This window comes from Chamaea fasciata, unplaced genomic scaffold, assembly GCF_029207755.1.
Source record: "Chamaea fasciata isolate MVZ Bird 193981 ecotype frontalis unplaced genomic scaffold, bChaFas1.0.hap1 SCAF_5, whole genome shotgun sequence".
NCBI classification, from domain to species: Eukaryota; Metazoa; Chordata; class Aves; order Passeriformes; family Sylviidae; genus Chamaea; species Chamaea fasciata.
The window spans coordinates 56,089,681-56,111,610 of NW_027094090.1; the positions used below are offsets into that span (position 1 = coordinate 56,089,681).

Sequence of the window (21,930 nt, forward strand, 5' to 3'; positions counted from 1 at the left end):
CTTACAGATGGCCCCAGATATTCCTTCATTATATCAGCTGTCTGTTTGGAAAGTGTCCCTTGCATTACAGGTTCTTTGCTGGAAAGGCTCTAACAATTCTGGAATTCCGTACTAAGCATAACACAGTTCTGCAGGAATTAAGAATAAGTGACACAAATGCCTTTATATTTACAGAAACACACACAAAAATAATCAAGTCAAAAAACAGAAGCTTCAAACTTAAAAGAACAGACTGACTCCTTGTTTAATTTTTTTTTAACTTTTTTTATTTGGGAAAAGTGCTTCTTACAAAAGGCAGCTGCAAAACAATACGTTATAGACCTCAGAACAATTTCTCATTCCATTTAAAAGTGAAAGGAGAGGCAGTCTAGGGGACAAGAGCAGCAGGAGAACAGATCACGGGGCATCCACAAGTCAATAAAAAACAGCAATAATGTAATGCAAGGTTAAAATTCCTGTGCTGGGGCTTTGGTGGCAAAGTAATTTCTCAATGCAAATTACAGCCAGAAACTGCACGACTGCCTTTGTAAGCAGTAACTCACATAAACTGAACAGCTTTACCAGGCAACCTGCCCAACTCAGCTGCAGAGAGGCACAAGTACCTCAAAGCAGCTGGGAGGCACAGCGAGTTTCTAGCAAAGCTCACGGCTTAAGTGTTTACATGAAGTTCTAAAACTTACAGAGCGATAAAGCTAAAGGGTCCTCTCTGGTGTTCCTCTGACCCCACCTTGGCTAACCGGATTTCTGCTCCTGGACAACCCTAATCATACACATGAAAGAGAGCTGGTGTATTAGGGAGTGCCATCTATCAATTTAAGTGCTAGTGAGGATCGTTTCCCAGTTTGGGCTGAGACCACTAGACCAGTTTCATGTCCAATTGGAGACAAGACTTCATGCACCAAGAGGGGGGGAAAGATGGTTTCGTTATTTTTAACTTACAGAGTCTCCCCATCCTTGAGGTCCAACTCTACATTTATCTGTATATACACATAGAGAGTTCTCCTTTCACAAAGACATTTTCCTTTCATGCTAAACACAGTAAAAATCCAGAACGTTCACACCTGGTTCTGGTTACACAGTAGTAATAGTAATGTGCAAGTAAACAGAGACCAAAAGTCACAAATGAAGACGTGTACATGAGGGGGCTGGAACGGAGCTGATTCCAGAAAGAATATTTTTATCTGGCCTGAAATCAGAAATATTGGTACAAAGACAGAATAAAGGCCATCAGCCAATTTACATCCCCACTGCATGGCCACTGCTCATTTTTGTATCTGGGCTCTTCAAAATGAGTGTGGAAGTCCTGTAAACACTTTAACCCTGGAACTGGGTGAACTCTGTTGGGTACACAGATGAAGCAACAAACCTAAGCTAACTGTTTGACAGTTAAATTCATTTTTACAAAAACTAACATTTTAAAGATTTATTTCTTGTTATTTGTTGAAACAGAGGAAAAACAACACTCCTGGGGTGGGAGAGGAGGGGAAGGGAAGAGACAGACCCTGGGTAAAAGTTATTACAACAGCACCTGGAATTGATCGGCCTGCCTAGGAGAAACACAGGCACTGCCACAACACCACAGGTAATAGCTACTGCCTGAAGCCAAGACAACAGTCCACACTCCACTGACAGGTGCTATAGATCCAAATCATAATAATCTTCCAGCTCATCATGAAATAAGTCCCACTCATCCTCGGAATCCGTTAGCTCATCATCACCTCCAGCTGCCAACAGCATAAGCAACATCTCACCAAGCTCAAAGGTCACCACCTCATCCTCATCGGTTTCAAAGGGATCACCATTCTCTCGCTCCTCGATGAACTCCCAGAACCGATTCCTCCGCTGGGCCTGCAAATGGAACACAAGGATTTCCCCAGGTGACCAAGTGGTACAAAGTAGGAGCCTTTCCAGAGGCTGATACACCCCTGGTGTACTTTCTGACATGCAAGAAATCACATTTCTCTTTCAGGGAGATACTGACCTCCAGCAGAATTTACCCTTACAAACCCCTATTAATGCTACCCAATATTTCTACTTCAGTATGTTGTAGGAAAGTTTTTTAAATTTAGCCTTCCCATCTTGGCCTCCAGCATTCACAAGCTTTAGAGCACCGCTTCCTTCAAATTCACCATTACAGAGGTCTATCAGAAGTGGAAAAAAGAAAAGTCAGTATTTCCCTGTACCCTTCTTAAGGCAGAAGACATAATGCACACCCCTCTTGTGCTCTCTGTCTACTGAAAGGGCAATTAATCAGCAGCACTAACCCGGTATCTACTTGAGGTTCCTACTTTGGGTCTTTGTGGCTCCTCTTGGCGGCCATCGGGATATTCATGCTTGTAAAAACAGTTCCCTCCAAACGGACAGCTCCCACGGCCTTCATCAAAATACCTGCATGGCTTGTTGCTGGAAAGGAAAATATGGCAACCCTTACTGAAAGCACATCCCAATCAGACTTCAGAACTGCATTTACCTGCAGTCCACAAAGATCTCAGGTAGCAGGAGCAGAGGGCATTTGTGAGTAAAAGATCTACACGCAGAAATGATTTATTATGCTACGTGTGGACTGATGCATGCAGAGGGACACCAGTGGTATGCAGTGCGTGAGCTTGGACTGCCTTATGGCTACACCACCAGTGTTTTGTGTAGAGAAGGGAAACACTGAGGTGAAAAAACACAGGAACAGCTTTGGGACTGTGTGCATGCATCTGTGGGCAAACAGGCATAGACAAACTTCACACCTGGTGGTGGAAAGGAGGTGTGAAAAGGGGCATTACACCAACACCCTCCTCCATTGTGTGCCTTTATCTCTGCAGGCTCAATTTGATAAAAGGCTGCATTGCTCATACCTCATTGCCTCCTTGTATTTCTGAATGAGTTTCTGCTTCTCTTCCTTCTCCTCCACCCAGTACTCACTTGGAATGACAAAGTTAGATGTGATCCGACATTCTGGGCAGGACCTGGGAAACGAACAGACTGTGCTGCAAAATTCCACATTACAGGGTGCTCTCCTATATAACAAGTCACGGCATGTATCCATTTTTAAAGAGGTACTGTACTCATATACATGCTGTACAACCTTTTCAATCTAGACTACCTGAAGATAACCTAAACTCTCTTCTTCAAGAACTCACTGGCAATGGGAGCTGGTCAGCTTGTCTCAGAAAAGCTTGAAAAAACACTTCACACAGACTCCTTTTTCTTTAGAATTAAATAAATTTATTTTGGTATTTTTCCTATATTTATTTGATTGCAACTTTGTATTTTCTAGAACAGCCTTAAATGGAGAAATACTTTGCCAACTGAGTAATGCTCTAAGGCAGTGATGAATTAAGCAGTATACATTCTGAACTGGTTAATCTGTTTCCAGATCCCTGCCTGGGTGTCCAAGACATAAACAGTAACCACTGGACAACATGCTACTAAATAAACAACAGTTATTTACTACCATTGCATTTTGCAAACTTAACCCATAATCAGAGTGCAAATGTTATCCCTAACAATTATTTCACTCCAAAACTAAAAGTTAGTATGCATTAAATGCAGTCTGCATCTGGAAGTCTGTTGCAAGTTGTCACAAGTTACTATGTTTTTCCACAGTAACAAAGCACAATGGAAATGGGAAAGCGCCTCACTTTATAATCTTGCTCTCAAATTGTTTAGCACTCCTCCACTTGCGGATGCACTTGAGGCAGTAAGTGTGGCTGCAGTTGGAGAGGATCCCGAAGCGGCGCTCGCTGGGATTGGCCTTCTCATACACCACCTCCATGCAGATCCCACACACCATGTCTTTACTGCGCTGGACGGCAAAGGAAAGCTCCATGTCCTTCTCATGAGCTTCAATGCAAGACTGAAAAGGAGACACAAAGAAAACAACTCCAGAGACGACTGCTCATCTAGTGAGGTCTAAGCAGGTTCTTAAACTCAGTTTGTTGTTTTGCATAATGCATGGAGTGTGATTAGGTTGAAAAAAATCGTGATGCTCAAAAAAAATTTTGTTCAAGTACTGACTGGGAAACAATCAATTCAGGGTTCTAATTCCTTTCTTCAGATGCTACTTTTAAACATGAAAAGGCAATCTAAAAGACCATCCACTTTGACTAGGCAAAGAACAAAGCTTCAGTATCTTTAAGTAGACTGCTCTCCCAACACAGATAAGGAAATCCAGCTGCTTTTGAGTATGGCCCTGGCAGGAAACAGTCTGGTTTACAACCGGAATTTCATTCACCGCCTGACCTGCACACACCTTCAAATGAAAGGGAATTAGTAACAAGTGATTGAGGGGAACAAGGAAGCAATAACTTACAGCTGTTAAACACCAGACAGTTGTTTGCTTACCTTTATGTGCTGAGATCTCTGTGCAGCATCAATGGGATGCAAGACCTGCAGGCCACACATATCACACACGTCCCCATGGATATACACGCAGTTTTCTCCGTAACGACATTCTCCTAATGCAGCGTAGGGGCAAAGCTCCTTCTTCATCTCCACATCTGCCTGCTGCTTCTCATACTCTTCTTCAATCACCATTTCCTGCAAGGGTGCTTCAGCACAGAAAGGAGCAGCTGGGAACAGAATTAAGAACAGTAAGCAGCACATTCAGATTTTGAGCACAGGGAGTAAGAACACTCAGGGTCACCCAAACAGAGTAACAGAAACAACCCATGTTCATTTCGGTCCAAGTTCACACACCCTCAATCTGAACTAAATTATTTTCCCCACTCAATAAATTTCAAGACCAATTTCTTCGTCCTTCAACCCAGACAAGATTAAAGCTATCATAGGTTCAGTGGTCAGATCCATTTAAAGGCTAAGTCCACCTAGAAAAATTACACTAGTCCTCAACAGCTTAAATACACTCTTACACAGACTCTGGTTCAGCAATCATTAAATAAGACTACAAATCTCTCAGTGCTTTTAGAATCAACTCCACTTCAGCTAAAATTTTCACATCTGCTAAAGTTAACAGGTTTTTTTCCCAGAAATTACACAGCTGAAGTAATAAAGGTGTATCCAGCATAACAAAATGCTATCATGGCAATACCACATCAGCAATTCCTTATGTGTGGCTAATTAGCACACTGTTCTTTAGCCTGAACAAACTTTCATTTCTGGATTCCCATGCATCTCTAGGACTGATAGAAAAGTGGTGTTCATGTCTCTCAAACTAACTCCATTTGACGTATTTGCAAAAAAAAAAAAAAAGCCTGTCCTAAACAGATTATCTGGTCAATTAGCCAGACACATGAACCTAAGAAACTGAAATTCAGGCTATTTTCACTGCATTCTAAAATATCCATCAGTTTTGCAAAATCCTAAGTACAGTCCCTTACCTAATTGTAAACTGAACTGAAATCTGTATTGCTTCTATTCCCCCTTTAGACAGCTACTACTGAACACTTCTCCCTGTACCTCAAACACGTGCTTCCCTGCCTCACCACAAGTCAGCCTTTTGAGATCGTTACATAAGTAGGATGATGAATGAATTAGAAGACAAAAGCAGCCAGAGAGAAACTGAAGATGTAATAAACATAAAGCATTACTATATTCAGAGTAAACACGGAGAACAGCAGCTGGAACTTATTTACATAACCAGAAGCTGTTACAAGAGTAACAAGCCATCTATGCTATAAGAAAGTGTAACTTCTAGAAGCTGTTTAAGCACTAGATTTGGAAGGCAAGCAAGAACTACCAAAGGCATACTTGAATCACTTAGAGTGAAGGAAAGAGCCCTCAAAATTAATCAGAGGCTGCATACTTGAACAGTTTTCATACCCATGGAGCAAAGACAAAGCAATAGGCATGTATCATCAGTCTGTTACTTTTAGGACAAAGAAAAGGAAAATGCAGGTCCCTGCAACTTAAGTTTTGAGGAATAAGCAAATATTGAAGATTAGTGTAGAAAAATATTAGCTCTCAAGATAAGATCAAGTCTGCTTCTTGAACCATCTCTGACTGTAGTGGTCACTCATGGTGATCTTGGAGCAGTCTGTTTGTTAGAACCATACTTTTCAAAGCAAGTGAGTAACTGAGTAACAAGTCACCTGGCAACCTGCTCTTTTTCAAAGATTCCCAAACAAAGTGTGTTCATTAGTTCTTCTTTCCCATGAGTTTTAGTGAACCAGCACCAAGAAAAGTGACAAGAAATCATGTACTAGGCTCTACATTCTCTCCTGAGTAGCTCAGCGTAACATGAAAATATGTACTTACTTATGGAAATCCCACCTGCCCTCCCATTTGAAATCCATGGTCTCCACATCAATAAGAAACAACAAAAATCACAACCACACCACTTCAGTTTCTAGTCCCTCAACTGTTGCATTTGCCAGTGTTTGCGTGAGTTAATGTTGTCATCGATTTTTTTACCTAGTTGAGGGCCATGAAGATGGTTAGAGGGATGGAACACCTCCCCTATGAGGAAAGGCTCAGAGAGTTGGGGTTGTTCGGCCTGGAGAAGAGAAGGCTCCGGGGTGACCTTACTGCAGCCTTCCAGGACCTGAAGGGGGCCTACAAGAAAGATGAAGAGGGACTTTTTACAAAGGCATGTAGTAACAAGACATGGGGTTAACAGCTTTAAACTAAAATTCAACCTGAAAGAGGGTGGATTTGGATTAGATATTTAAAAGAAACTCTTTACTGTGAAGCTGGAACAGCATACATATCTTCTGTATCTACTGCACTGCAGCAGCTAGTTTTACTTCCTCTTTGAAATCACAATTAGAAAAATTCAGAAGACTTCACTGCCTCAGCAGTTACAAATCCAACATTCCTCAGAGTTACACTGGTTCTCTGTGATTCTGTTTGCTGTTTTCCCAATCTCTGCTCACCAGTAGGTGGACTCAGTCCCCACCTTCTCATTGCGCATTTCCCAGTCAATAGGGTTATACTCATACTAGTGGAAAAACCAGTTTGTTTTTGATCCACACACCACCTGCTTGCACTTCAGGACACACTTCATAGCATTAAACACATTAATCTTTCATTAACAGGAAACAGACACCCAGCTTAGTGTTTCTTTTATTTCTGCCTTTCTACTCTTCCTCAATTACTGCAGAACATCGAGCAGCAATAGCTGCAGAACAAGTACGGAAATGTGGCACATCTGCACAACTAACAAGTGAATACCTGAAAAATTATCACTATTTTCTATGCTAAGTCCTGAAGTCATCTTCAAGATACCAGGTTTAAACCCAAATCAGAGAATCGTGGTAAAAGGTGAGCATTATAGTCCCAGCTATGCATGGTTAAACTGCCAACCTTGAATCTTTATCATTCTTAAGACAATTTTAAACACACAGGCTCCCAGGTAACCTTGAGAAATAGGTTTCATTTTGAGGTTTCCAACTATCTGGATGTTTCTCCAGCGACTTGACAAGAATAACCTGCTTTAAGGCATACGCTACAGAACACACAGCACACATTTTTATTTCTGCAGTTTAATTAAGTCAGTTTACTTCAGAAAAGTTTTTTTTTTAAGTCACCGTGGGAATTAGCATCATGTAGCACTGTTCAAAACAGAAACAGATGAGTATGCTTGTACATTAAAATACATCAAATTTCAAAAGCTATAAAACAGATTTGCAACAAGATTCACAGAAAAGAAAGCTATTTAACTTAATCTGGCACAAGTTTGCATGAAAAGTAAGCCTAACCCCTAGAAAAAAAAATTGCTTTAGTAAAACAAGTTAACAGTGTAATGACTTAAGACTTCAGGAAGAAGCACCAGCTCCTCTATAAGGACTGTGTGTATTTAAAAGATCTCTGGCTGTTCAAACTAGCAATGAATTGATTCCAGTGGAGAGCCAGGCAGTCATTTTTTGGGGCTGACAACCAAGAAAAGACTGACTCCTCTCAGATGTGCAAATGACAGGAGTCAGAAGGCAAGTTGAGGCAGGGAAAAATCCAATAACATACTAGGAAAGAGGCTTTTTTTATGAAAGAAGCAAAATGCTGCAAAGGATACCCAGAGGTTATGGACCTTTGAACATCTCTGAGGATAGAGACTCAACTAAACAAAGCTCCTGGCAACCTTAAGCAGGGAACGAACTAGATGAAATCCAGAGGTTCCTTCCTATCTAAATATTATATTCTGATTAAAATATTTTTAAAAATCTTTTGTCTCAACAAGCACTGAAGCTGTATCTTTCATGACAGTAAGGTGGCACATTAACAGGTAGCGGTCAAGTTTTCACTCCTTTGGAATATATTCAAGTCACAGATCCATTACACAATTTAATAATCAAAGTTCTCAATAACACTAGCAAACTGTCTGTGTCACTTGACCATTCCTCTTCACCCTCCTGGAAAGGGATGGCAGGAGGCTCCAAGCAGCACCCTGTAACACTGAGAAGGTCACTCTCTTTCCAAATCTGAGAATCTGAGCAGTGCAAAGTAGTATAATCTGAGCACTCTTCAAACTCTTCTGGATGCAAGGTGTCCATTCTGAATTCAAATATTTATTTAAGTACTCATAGCCTCCTCACGCCTTAGAGAGACAAACATTAGAAATTATGTTGAAGTGAACAACTTCAGCCGACTTTTCACTTAAATTTGAAGACTGGTATATTTTGGCAGGAAAAACGGATGACAAGTATGTCACTAAAATAGTTTGGTCCCATATGAGGAGCTTCTTCAGTCTCTTTCTCATTGTGAGCTGTCACAGTATTAGAAAGTTGAGTTCCAGAAAGCTAACTAGAACAAATTACTTTCAGCCCCTGGCCAGGGGATTCACAAAAGTAAGCATTAGGCTTCAATTCCTTCTACAGGAATTTATATCTCCACTGAAAAACCTTTGAAAGACTGCAAAACCACCCCAAACCAAATCAACCAACCCAGAACACAAAGGCAGCAGATTATCACTCCAGAGTAGCAAAATTAATTTTATCACCAGCAATTTCCTCTCCCATCCCATATGCAAACTAAACTTCAAAGGAGATTCTCAGGTCATTCAGAAACATAGCAACAGAAAGCCAGTCATGCAGAGACTGACTTGAAAATACACCTGGTTTCAGAATGAAACAGTCAGTCTCATGTTGGAGAACCCAGGCTCACTTGAACTGATCAAGAAGTATGAACAGCTGTGCTCAAAAGCACTAAAACAAATGCAATACACAGAAACTGTTGAGCCATGATGGAAATTCAGTTACCCCATGATCAGCTTACCACGTCCACAGTATGGCTGCCCAGGGACAAACTCCACTGCATTCACCCAGTCCTCAGCCCCGACTCCTGCCGCTGCCAGATCTGTATTTTCATCTTCTATCTCAGCAATAAATTCTTCAACTGTTTCAGGGAGCGATGCGAACTCTGAGGACACTGATGGATAGATTTCCGCCTCTGGATTCACATCAGTCACTTCTTCCTGTATTAGTGGCTTGGTATGTTCATACCTAAAAAGTTAAAACACATCATGTCAACTTTCCGCAAAAAAAATACCTCCAGACAGCAGCCCCATGTATTGAAAATAAACCAATGAAAATGTGAACACACTGTTTGGAAGGAGACTCAGAAATTGCTAGGGAGAGAATGTCACTGATGACCCTTTACAGAGAAATGCTTCCACTTGTGCAATCTGTCACACAAGGTACTCTGAGATTTTGGAGAAAAAAGAACACAGCTCTTACTTAACTTACACAGAACAATCTTCAAACATGTCCCAAACTGGTCAGTTACCTATTACACATGTGTACTATTCCTGAATGGGAAAAATGAGTTCATTCAGCTTTATAAAGAGAAGACTAAGGACAGACACTGCTGTCTCCAACTCCCTCACAGGAAGCCAAACAGCCAGCGTCTTCTAAGAGGTGCAGTGATAGGATGACAGTCAGTAGGCACCAGTCCAAAATGGGAAGTTACAGTTATGAATATCAGGAAAAAAAAAAATTGCTCTAAGAGTAGTTAAACACTAGAATGGGTGCACAATCTTCATGCTTGCAGATACTCAAAACTTGACTGGACAATGCCTTGGGCAACCTGGCCTCAGCTGACACAGATTCAGAGACCCCCACCAATATAAATGATTCTTTCCTGTGTCTAAGCATCTTGCCTCATGCAGATTTTACACTGAATTTGACTACTTATTTCTAATCAGTCTTTCAGCTCACTGTGGAAAATGATAATCAGAACACTTTGAGCTCTACCACCCACAATAAACAGGAAGGCAGCTCAAAAATCTGTCTTCCAGCAACTAGGAGACTACATGGGGAAAATAAATGACAAATATACCATTGCAGTCTTAGATATTTGCTGACTAATTTCAAGGGCAACAGGAGGGAATTTTTTGAGATCATACAGAAGTTTGAAGTGACTGTGATTCATTTAGCTTGTGTCAAATTAAAAACAATGAAGTGTCACAGTTTTTGCATATTAAAGAAGTGTTCTTAACCAAATGTCAGCTTGGAAATCCTAGTCCTATGAAGCACAATTTAAAATTCAAGCCTTCAGATCTCCACATATGGCCTCCAAAGTGTGTGCACCATACGAGGTGCTCAGGGCAACCCAATGGGGTGCAGGAAAAAAATACCAGAACTTACTGTTTTTTTCCCCTTAAAAAATACAGTAAATTACTATCATTATTAAGATACAGGCTGATGGCAGTGTCTTCACAGTCCATACATCAGAGGGCTCATTTGTGGTACGTGTGAGGGGCCCTGAAGGAGGTGCTCCACAGGCCAGTGGGTTGACAGTGGCACCCTGCCTTGTCTGCTCACTTTCAGCATAATGTGACATACTGCACTTTGCTAGTGCCCACTTAATGAATCAACAGATCACCTGATCTGGTTTTACCTAAACTAACCCTGACAAAGCGAACAAGTGGCTTGAAAAGACGCCTGCAACTGTGGGCTGACGACAACACTGATAATGTGAGCAAAAGCCAACAAGAAAATGTCAGAGCTAACACTTGTACTCCTACTACGAGCTCCTCATCAGCCAGACTACGAAGTAAAACAATGCCAGCCTAATCAGCTCTTGAGCTCAGGGGGAGGAGAACCACAGAAGAGATCAAGATTACCAAGAAGGCAATCTGAAATGTGGATTTACATTCACTATTATTAATGAAGAACTGTGCTGTTGGTGAATACTGTACCTTGAGATATTAATTACTGAAAGGATCTCAATTAGCAAGGCATTGAAAATCAAAACATCCAGAACACAAAGACAAACCTCCACAATTTTTTTCCAAGATGTTTCAAGTCATGTGCTACTCAATCCAGTACTTTGCAGAACTTCACAAAAAGGGTTTAGAAACCTCTTTTGAGGCTCGTTACATAACAATGAAAGACAAAAAGCCACATGCCACTGGAGCACTTTATCTTCTTGCTGTGGTAAAAATTACTGAAATAACTCATGGAAAACAACTAAAATGAATTGCTTTGTCAGCAAATACTGCTGGGAAACACATAGAAAACACTGCTAGAGATTTGAAGAAACAAGCAGTAGAACAAATTTTGCAGTGTGGGAAGTTTGCTGTATGGGAGAAGAAAAAGTACAGATGTTTTTCACGTGTCTCAGCCTATGATATTTGCTAGATTCTGTTTCAATAATGAACTACTTTTTGTGAGATACAAACAAAAGATGTAGCAATAGAGAAACGTACTCAACAAATTACTTCTTTGACAAAAACAAAAAGATTCACTGGAGGAGGTATCTTCTCAATAGTAGACCATTACTTTAATAAAAACAATGCTTTACAGATAAACTGTGCAAGTAAAACCACTGAAGAAGCAGCTGCTCTGACCACAATAAGAGATTCCAGGGTAAGGTTACAGGGATAGCACCCCACCAGAAATGCATCACTGCATCATTCATAGGCAAGATATTACAGCAAAGATGGATCCACAAGCACCCAAGTGACACTAGAGAATGTCATTAATATAGATTTTTAAAGAGTCAAATGTTTACCTCAGTGATGAGGTGGAGAGCTACCATGAATATCTTCTGTACCACACAGATGGTTTGCCCATTATCTCATCGTAAAGCACTTAAAAACTGTCAGGGATGACTTATGCATGTTTATTTCACAAAAACAAGTGCTCCAAATTTGCTGCCCTTTTCTGTGATGACAAGTCAGTACCAGCAGTATGCTGCTGAGCAGATATTAAAAAAAAAAAACAATAAACTCAAACCAACCAAACTCAACCACATTCAAACTGTCCCTCCAAGATAAAAGTCATTCCATGAACAGATAACTGCTTTTTGAAGGAAATTTGTAGTATGGAGACAACCCTTTGAAAATTAAGTATTACCACCATTATGTGATTTTATTGCCAAAAACTACCCAAGTGTGTCAACTACAAAAAACCCTTCATATCTTGTACACTTAAAAAACTGGAAAGTGATTTCTCTAACAAGTTTTTAAATATTTCAAATTCAGAATTCCAGTATTTTGGACCCATTTGCTAAAAATATAAAAATGCAACACCTTCCAGTTAATCTGCACTAACAGCTGATTGACATCAGGGAAGGTGGAAACTTACTAGCTAAATTTATCACACATTAGTACCTGCAGCCAACAATACACTTCCTTTTGGATCTGCATATCTTTGTCAAAGATCTTTTTCAGTTACAACCACCATTAAAAACAAGGACTGAAGTAAATGGAACTTAGAATGAGACCTTCAAACAACCGTATAACAAAATGTTACACTGAGATTTTAAACAATAAGAAAGCCCACTGAATCAACATTACTGACAGTAAAAATATATTATTACTAATAAGGCTATTAGTGACAGTAAAAATTGCTTTGGACTGTTTATAAAATATTAAGTATTTTTCATTTCATCTTTAATACACCTTCTTTAAAATTCTGGTTTGGGGTTATATTTTATAATGTACACAATATTAGTAAAGTAGTAGGTGTAGCTATATACATATAAACGATAAATAAATGTGTACGTTGGTGGGAGCTCAAAGACATTGAACTGATGGAGTGCACGATCCAAAGCTGCAAGACCAGTGATCTGTATGATCAAAAAAAACAACACTGGCAGATAGAAGACTACAGAGAGGTTTGTTACTTTTCTTACACATAGTAACCCTTTATTAAACATGAAAGCAAAGCTAACTATGAGCTACCATATAAAATCAGGATGCAAATGTTTACTCACGAATTACAGCTGCAATAAGAAAGAATGTTAAAACTTCTAGTAAGTTTTAATAAAATGAATGATGAAACATTCCTAAGCCTTTGTAAAGCACTGCTCTGCTCGGGAAGTATCTGTTCTTCTCAACACTTTCTTTTTTGTTATAATTTCAGGGGTATAGATCAATTCATAGTATGTTTTCGTAAAGTAAAGCTATTTTGTACAGGCAACATTTTAGAACTTATATGACAAACTCGAGTTACTTTTCCAGAATCGTAGTTTCAGTGTCAGAGTACCAATTCCTCAAGAGACAACATGAAGAAAAAAAATTCTTACCTGTTCAGGCTTTTATGATCACTTAAATAGTATAATTCAGTTTCATCCATTCAGCTAGTCTAAATGTAGTCCCAGAATTCAATTAACGTACTCATGTTAATAATATAAAAATAAGAAAACTCCCTGTGCTGACAACTATCACTTTTATGAAAACCAGATATCACCCTGCCTTTGCTCATTTACTTGCACAGCAAACACTGGTATTTAGCAGGACAAGAGAGTCAGTGAAAAGCTATTTTTATAAATATCTGAAATTACAATGGAAAAGGAAAGCACTAAGATTTACTGTCTTTCCCTGAGCTCTCAACTCAGGGGTTCAGAGTAAGAAAAAATTCCTGCAGGATGGCCAGGGGCATTTTTTACCTGCAGTGATCTCCATAAGCACAGCATCCTCGCTGGTAATACCTGCACACCATGGCAGACTGACTGGTGGAGAGGTCATGCGAGTAGCGGCAGTTGTCTCCTTCCTTGCACACTCCATGCATGAAGTATCTGTAAAAGAAGATAATGGTGAGTTAAGGAGAAGCACTGAAGCTGCAGAAGTATTTGGATGATCTTGTTATTCTGTAAATCAAGGTTTGCTGCATTAAAAAGAGCACTAAAGACGGATGGGACCCTGCCCTAGTATAACCATAAAAATAAGAACATCTGAGGAAAGATGAAACCTCAGCTACTCCAGTGAACTGTGGTGCACATTTAGGGACTTGCTCTTACAAAAGCTTGGGGGGGGGGGGAGAAATCAAGCCTGTAAAAGCAAAGTTATCCTGGGCTGTGACACCAAGAGGAAAGAGTCTTGGACCAAGTAGACTGGCACTAAGTTTTAAGTCTAGGCCTCTGTGTCCTGACACAAGCAAAAATCTTACAGAAACCCAGCAGTGGTACAAGAAACAAATCCAGACACACCCTACATCACTCAAGGTTTTAAACCTATTCTGGATTCATAAATAATTCGATCAAATGTGATTTTCCTCTCCAAGAATGAAAAACACGTTTGTGATGGACAATTACATCTGACAAAACACACATTAGTTCCTGCGATAGGAGCCAAATAAATCGAAGCATCCCTGCTTCAGTACTGTGCTGCATGCCTTGAAAAACCTGGACAGTTTCAAAGCTTTTGAGGACAGTTTGATCAATTTCAGCATGTCAAATAGCACAAGTTTAATTTAGCATCTTTAATTCAGTTATTCAAGAGAACTGAAGAGTGGTTTTCAAGACTTCAATTTTAACTTAGAAGAACAAGCTTCTAGAAATTCAATGCACCATAACTATTCAGATTCAGTCTGTTCCAAAACTACAACTGAGAAGTTCAAGGACACCTTTCCCAATCCACATAAAAGTATTAGCCAAGAAAAAAAAAAAAAAGGAAAAAATGAAAAAAACCTGTATAAAAACTAAATCCATAAACGTTTACCAACACTTCAGTTTAGAAAGAAGCAGCACTGCCTCCAGATAACAAGCTGCAAATTCTGAACTCACTGGAAATATGAAGACCTACCAGACAAGAAAACCTGTGAGGATTTAGGTCTTGTACAAAACACCACTTGAGGGAAGGCTGAGAAACAGATTACACCCACCTAAGCCCAGGGTGCTGTTGAATGGGGCACTCCTGTTGCACACTTAGAGCACTCAGCACAGCCAGCAGCACCAGGCCCTCCAAGCAGCTGCGTGCAGCCTCACAGCCAGCACAAGAGACAGGGATCATCTTTCAGCGGCCACAACTAAAATTAGGACAGCTCTTCACAAAACATTCAAGTTGATATTCCTGGCCAGGAAAGGTGGTAAGATGTTGAACTGCACACACTTCTACATAGCTACTTAGTCTACCGTATTTTTAAGAAGTCAGCTAAAGCCAGTGAACAATGCACTAAATGACATAAGTAGAGCTACATCTGCAATCCAGTTTTAGGGCAATATTGAAACCTGAGGTGGAGTGAGAACTGATAACCCTCCATGTGTAATACCACTGGTGTATTCAACATACCAAGAATAAAAAAAAATCAACTAGCTTTACAGACCACAAGCTGACACTTGCCATCAGGTTGCAATTCACACTCAAAACACTCAAATTCACACTCCAAATCCCCCGTGTGTACCCTGTAGACAAATTAACTAGGTAAGAAATGTGATCCTACATAAAAAACAGGCAGTTCAAGACCCAGATGAGGCTCTGCAGGGTCAGGTGGAGGCACAAACAGCTACACCAGCAGGAATAGGGTGCTGCAAAAACAGAACAAGACTTGTCCCTGCTATACAACCAGCACTCTCCACCATGAACAAAAAACACACAAAACCCCCCTAAAAGTCACACCCACCTACTCAACAGCATAACCCAACTACAAAGACCCACCTCAAAAAAAAAAAAAAAAAAACCCAAACCAATGAAACCAAAACTCAACCAAAAAAAAAAACCAAAAAACAAAAAACCACACCCAAAAAAACAACCCCACTTAACCTGCCCTCTTCCCCAAACAAACTAAAAAAGCCCCTGAAACAAAACCAAAAACAAACCTAACGACCCATGAAGTCATAGAACTAGAATATAACTGGAATTTCTGGCTTGATTGCTTTTAAGAAATGGGAGTCACACCGACAAGGTAAAAAAAAAAAAAAAAAGACTTCAGGTTGTTTAAGGTTTGCTCTTTAACAGGTCTTATCTCCACCCTTCGCTTATTTCCACACAGCATTGCTCCCCCCATGTGCTGGGGCAGCAATTTCACAGCCACTGGCTGGCACAGACCAGGAAATGGCTGCAATGAAACCTGACATTCCTTCTGGTGCCCCCACGGTTATTTTTAATCTGGATCAGATCACTGCCCCACCACACTGCACAGTCACTCTGCTCCTTGAGCCAGCAAAGTGTTGGGACACCACTACAGCTGAAATAAGGGACTGACAGAAAAGCTCCTGCCTGACATGAGGACATCTGATAGAAACTGTTTGGTTAACGTCTTATGCTAAGTACTTAAGCTTCAAAATTAGATTCTCCCACTGAGTGATAGGGAAAATGAAGCTCCAAACCCCTTTCCTTCCTTCCCAGTTTAGGTCAGAAAATCCTCTGCAAATGTAGATTCTGTGTAACTCTGAAAGTTGTCACAATTGATCATAGTGAAATGGTATGCTATAAAGGAAAAAAAATAAACATAAAACACTCCCAGGCTCTAATTCATACATCACTTTTAAAGGCCTCCGACCCTATATAGCAAACACAGCATTATTTGAACAAGAAGGCTAAAGTGGGAGGGGAAAAAATGTATTTCTCTTAGGATAACATCCCAACTTCTTCCAAAACCTTCCCCCTCACAGAGAGGTAAGATTTTTACCTTAAGGTCACGAAGAATGTAACACTGTACATATCAAAGTGCAGTGTTTGGCTAAAACATACTTTGGCCAAGTCAAAGAAATAAACAGAGTGCATTATTTTTGGGGTAAGATAATGAAATTTATTTTGGAGAGCATCTTTACTCATACAGAGTATTCAATTTAACCCTACTCAACAGCAATACCAGCCTCTTCATTCTGGTTATAGGAAAAAAAGCATCCTTAAAACTGAGAAATATATGAGTTATCTGTCTTACACACTGACATGCAGAAGGACATCTGAAATTTCCATTTGGTCAAGTAGTTGGAGAACACACGTAATTTCATCTGCAAAAATAAAACCAGATCAAGACAAGTACATAACTGGATTTTGTCTGAGCTTCTGCGATGCTGTCATCCAAAAAAGCACTTATTCTGGCAGTGCTCTCTGTCCTTCCAATTCAAATATATGAGTGTAATTTGGTTAAGCTGCTTGGGGAGCCACACCAGAGAAGTCACCAGGGTCCAAGTCCAGCTAATTTCCCCTGTTCAGTCCACTGCATGATTGTACAAAACATGAGTGACACCAACACATGGAACAACCAGACAAAATTAATAATTGCCTGCACTGGCATTTTATCACTGAAAAAGGTTCAACACCTGTCTAGTTATGAATGCCTTGATCAAAACACCATATCCTGATTTTCATGGGAATTTCTCAATAGGCAATGCTTCCTTCTACAGCTTTGCAAGCTTGCTCCGAATTTCCTTATTCAGATGTATTCTGTTCTTTACTTCAGGTTTCTGCTTTCAGGTAATGCTAATTTGTTTAATCAAACTACTGGTTCAGCTAAATTAGAATGTTACAGCCAAGAGCAAATTTCCTTCAAAAGCCAAGATACCGTCATGACTGGCAGATGGGGAAGCTCGGGACAACAGCCATCGACAGTCATTAGCTTCTTCAGGTGCCATACAGAGACCAAGAATTTCTGGGAAGAAGGTAGCAGGGAAGACGCTAAGCATGCTGCTCTAACACTGCAGCTCCTGGGTGTTCAGCCACATTACTGGCTAATGAAATTCTGCTGGAGTGAGTAAAAGGGGGGGAAAAGTTAATCTTAACAGCATTTAGCTTGTCTCTTCTCCATAACCTCCTTCAGAAGTCATCAGGGATGCAGACCAGAGCAGCCAAGAAAGGGGCAATTCAGGCAGGCTGTCAGGAGGTTTGTGCCCTGCACCTCACCCCTGGTGCTGCACTGAACTAAGCAGGCCTTACTTTACTGATGCACGCTCTTCACGTAAAAAGGAAAAAATACCTGACCCAGGCTTTCAGGGAGAACAGCTAAGGTACAAACACATAGACAGCTCTCAAAGTACACCACTTAGTTGCCATGGGTTTTATTTACATTCAGTTCTTAAACAAACAAGTGAAATGTAATTTGTTTACTTGCTGACTTTGAATATTGCACGACATCTGGAAACCACCAGCAGGGAACAAAGTGTCAAACCTTTGGAAGAAGAGAGTGGCTATGGCACTGCTCAATAAAACCATGTGGCAATCTGAACTGGAAGGACTGAGGAACCTGGTAAGGATGACAATTCTTTTTTTATTTCAAACCTATCAATAAGAAAAAGATCATAATATTAAACAAGTTCTGAACTAGCTTTGTTCCCCTGCTATTTATTCCAGATTAAAATACTATAAATTTTTACAAAACACAAGCCTCATGAACTCCTAAACTACAGAGGTAAGAAACCCCCGTTTTTCATGGTCTGTTAGAGAACATGATTTCCTATATTTCACCCTGAGACTTCTAAACTTTAGCTGCAAGAAAAACAGAAAGGTAACATCAGCAAAAGTGTATGTGTAGGAGAAATGGAAGTCCTTCATCTTAGTCACTGCGTCTCTCACTCTGAGACATTAACCGTCCATCCCAAGGATATCACACTGCTATATTAAAACTCATTAGCCAACCTATTTATCATATCAGATACTCAAAGGAGCAGAAAGAACTTATGGTACCAATTTTAAGCCTTCCAGTTTCCATAAAACAGTATTTCTGCACCAACCATCATCTGCTAGCTCCTTATACTGAAGGGACTGTCTCCCAAAAGTTTTTCAGGCAGCATTTACTGTCACCCGCGTGATGATTCAACTAAAAAAGCCTGTGAACAAAAAGAATTGTGCAGTGTTACTCAAACAAAAACTGCTCTGCCTCCTACACTAAAAATCTGCCTTTTGAAATTTAACTCCTTCATCTCACTGTTAAATCTTCCAGCTCATTTATAAAGGTAAAACCAAATTTAACAGTAAGAAACATACTTCCCTAAATATGAATATATCCTATTGAAATCAAACCTAGAAATCCAAAATTGGCCAGAAGGGCAAGTCAAAATTGCTGATTTCACATTAAAGCCTGAGTAAGGCTATTCTCCCTCCAATTTGAATGGTCTCATAAAAATTAATAAAACAAGCAACGGGACAACTAGGAGGATTAGCCAAAGAGAACAAAGAATGGAGATGTTCATTAGATCCAAGGCCGAGATCCCATTGTTAAAGCTCAAATTAAAGCACATTAGCCATTACAAAAGAGTAGCTTTAGCTTCCCACTCGGCCTGAGTGTTTGCAAATAAATATATTCCCTAGACTCTCTGCACTGCAGGACGCTGATGAACTCGACTGCTTCTGTACCATGGCAGTCGCTGTCTTCAATAAATCGATCCTGCATCTATACCTATTCCATAGCTGTCTCACGAATCCCATTTGCCTAATTGAGCCCTTCGATCTTCAGAAATCATGAGGCAAACTTAAACAAGAGGGAGCACTGACCTTGCGCCTCACTTAAAGCTGAGCAAAGCACGGTTCCCGGCATCAAACATTAACCCGGGGACTCGCGGGCAAAACCAAAACCCTCTGCCGGCAGCAGCGCCCCGAGAGCGCTGCTGAACCCCGAGGGGAAGCACTTAGCTGGGCATTAGCTAAAATACATGTGGAACAACAGCCAGCAGGGACACCTTAAACCCTGCAGGGCACAGCGAGTGAGCTCCCTGCGAAAGCCGAGCAGCGGCTCCCCACGCTGCTGCTGCAATCTGCCGCTCAAACAAATGGGGGAAAAGGCAAGGAGAAGAGATGTTCAAAAAAAAGAAATTCAACCAAGATCTAGAGCCTCTTCCTTCCTAACCAAGGGATGGTCCTTTTTGCTTCGAAGTGATTTGGAATTTATTCGCCCACAAATATGTTACATGTAATTTAATTTATTTATTTTAAAAAATAAATTTTTAAAAATCAGGAGACGCTCATCGACGTTAATCTTGGGTTATCACTCGCTTTCATATTAACTAATATCTGTGTGCGTTCACAAAACTGTTTTAAATTCCTTTCTGCCTGCCAGTCGACCAGCAGTATAGGTTTAAAAATAGTCCATCTGGCAAGCTTTAAAACACGCAGCACGGCTTGCATAACCCCAGAGAGAAGATTTATCAGAAATATAATTTAAAGGAACACACGGATAGGAAATGACGCAGCACGCAGAACCTCGATGTGACACAGACAGGGCCGCTTCGCACATTCTGCAACACGTCACCTATTCCTGCTCTCCGGCTTAATAAAGTTTTCGCCAGATCAATCACGAGTGAATTCCCGATTTTAAATTTCGGCTGAAACGCACACAAGAATTTAAATGACGTCGCATATCCTGCTCTGCCGCGCTTTGCGGAACGCGGCTGCAGGACTTCCTCTCGCACAGCGTCCTTGGCGCCGGGCACTGCGGGCCGCGGCTCCCGCCGCCCGGCGCTAGGCCGCAGGGAACAGCCCGGCACGAGGCCGCGGCCGGAGAAAGGCCGGGAGCCGCACCGCCCCCACCGGCGGGCCCGCCTGCCGGCGCCGCGGCCGCGCCGCCTCCGCCGGTGGCCCCGCCCGGGGCCGCTCCCGCCCGGGGCCGTTCGCCGCCCGCGGGGACGCGCGCGGGGCGGGGCGGGGCAGGCGCGCGCCGCGGGCGGGCGCGCGCGGCGCGTACGTGACCGTGGGGGGAGGGGCGGGGGGAGCGGCGGCGGTGCGGGAAAAGGCCCCGGGGCGGGGGGGGGGGGGGGAGACACAGTGCGGGGAGAAGGGAAGGGAAAGGAAAAGAAGGACGGGGAAGGGCGGCCGCGCCCGCCCGCTTCCCTCCCCCTCCCTACCCGCCGCGGACGGCGCGTACCTGCAGGTGACCTGCTTGGTCCAGCCGCCTCCCCCCGGCCCCGCGGAGGGCGGCGGCACGGCCGCGAAGTCGAAGGCGACGGCCGCCGCTCCCGCGGCCGCCGCGGGCGACCCCAGGGCCGCGGCCGCCGCGCCCGCCGTTGTCTCCAGCGCCGCCACCGCCTCCGCCATTACTGTTTATCCCGCACAGCGGCGGCAGCGCCGGAACTTCCGGGAGCGGATCCTTCCGGCCGCCCGGGGCGGGGAGCGGCCGCGGCACCGCCCCCCGGGCCGAACGCCGGCTCCCATTGGCCGAGCGGGACGGGCGCGCGCGAACGCGCGGGGGGCGGGGCCGCGCCGGTGCCGCGCTCGCGCGGCCGCGGGAATCGCGCGGCCCGTGCGCGCCCTCGTGGTGCCGCCGGGAGCGCGCTCGGCGCAGCCCCGCGCCCGGGCATGGGGCCCGGCTCTCTCCGCCGGGATCAGCCGGCGGCGGGAAAGGGCCTTTTCCAGGAGGGAACGACACGGAACGGCGACGTGGCGCCAGCGGGGGGCGGGGAACAAAACGGGACAGTGGCGCCGCAAAGGCCCAGCCCGAGAGCTGGCACTGAGCCACCCAGTGCTGCGCTAATGGGCTGAGAAACATCCCGTCCTTCTGCTGTAGTATCTCCCTCACTGCAGTTATTCCAGAATCCTCTGGACGCAATCCTGCGTCGTGTGCCCTAGGACGACTCTGCTTGAGCAGGGAGGTTGGGCCGGATTATGGTCCCACCAACCCGACCTATTCTGTGATTCTGTAATAAATCCTGGTTGTGAAACTACTGTTTGCCTGATCTGCATGGTGCCCTTGGCTTCCTACTGCCAAGAACCTGAAGCCAAGTACTAAACAGATTCCTAAAAGATATTGACAAGCTGGGGCGCAGGGGCGAGGTGAAGGGAGAAGCCTGTCAGTGCAGTGTTACCGATATTTTGCCTCTGTCCTTGAAAACATATTAAAAAATCAAATATATCCAAGTCATCAGTCACTCCAGAAAATACTGAAATGA

General features: G+C 42.5%; 1 protein-coding gene across 3 annotated transcripts; it reads right to left on the minus strand.

The window, feature by feature from the left end:
• Nucleotides 1–240: 240 nt before the first annotated feature.
• Nucleotides 241–21,097, minus strand: MKRN1 (makorin ring finger protein 1). Of its 3 annotated transcripts, XR_010720859.1 has the most exons (10): nt 20,910–21,097; nt 13,780–13,908; nt 9,160–9,386; nt 6,364–6,504; nt 4,336–4,562; nt 3,633–3,847; nt 2,847–2,957; nt 2,265–2,403; nt 1,982–2,141; nt 1,765–1,848 (listed from the first exon to the last, which is right to left on the minus strand). XR_010720859.1 is itself a non-coding variant. In XM_066183803.1 (9 exons), the coding sequence occupies exons 1-9, from the start codon at nt 21,077–21,079 to the stop codon at nt 1,636–1,638; spliced, it is 1,548 nt and encodes a 515-aa protein (XP_066039900.1). In that variant the 5' UTR covers nt 21,080–21,097; the 3' UTR covers nt 241–1,635. The 3 variants fall into 3 exon arrangements, 2 of the variants coding, with proteins under 2 accessions (XP_066039900.1, XP_066039899.1); XM_066183803.1 differs by lacking the exon at nt 1,982–2,141 and having other exon boundaries at nt 241–1,848; nt 2,289–2,403; XM_066183802.1 differs by lacking the exon at nt 1,982–2,141 and having other exon boundaries at nt 241–1,848.
• Between the last annotated feature and the right edge of the window lie 833 nt (nt 21,098–21,930).

Coding starts and splice junctions, on each gene's coding strand:
- MKRN1 (XM_066183802.1), bottom strand. CDS start 21,079: ATGGCGGAGGCGGTGGCGGCGCTGGAGACAACGGCGGGCGCGGCGGCC. Junction 6,505..9,159: donor GCAGCCATACTGTGGACGTG/GTAAGCTGATCA, acceptor TCTTTCTTGTAG/GCCCCCTTCAGGTCCTGGAA. Junction 1,849..2,264: donor GAACCTCAAGTAGATACCGG/GTTAGTGCTGCT, acceptor TTCCATTTGCAG/GCCCAGCGGAGGAATCGGTT.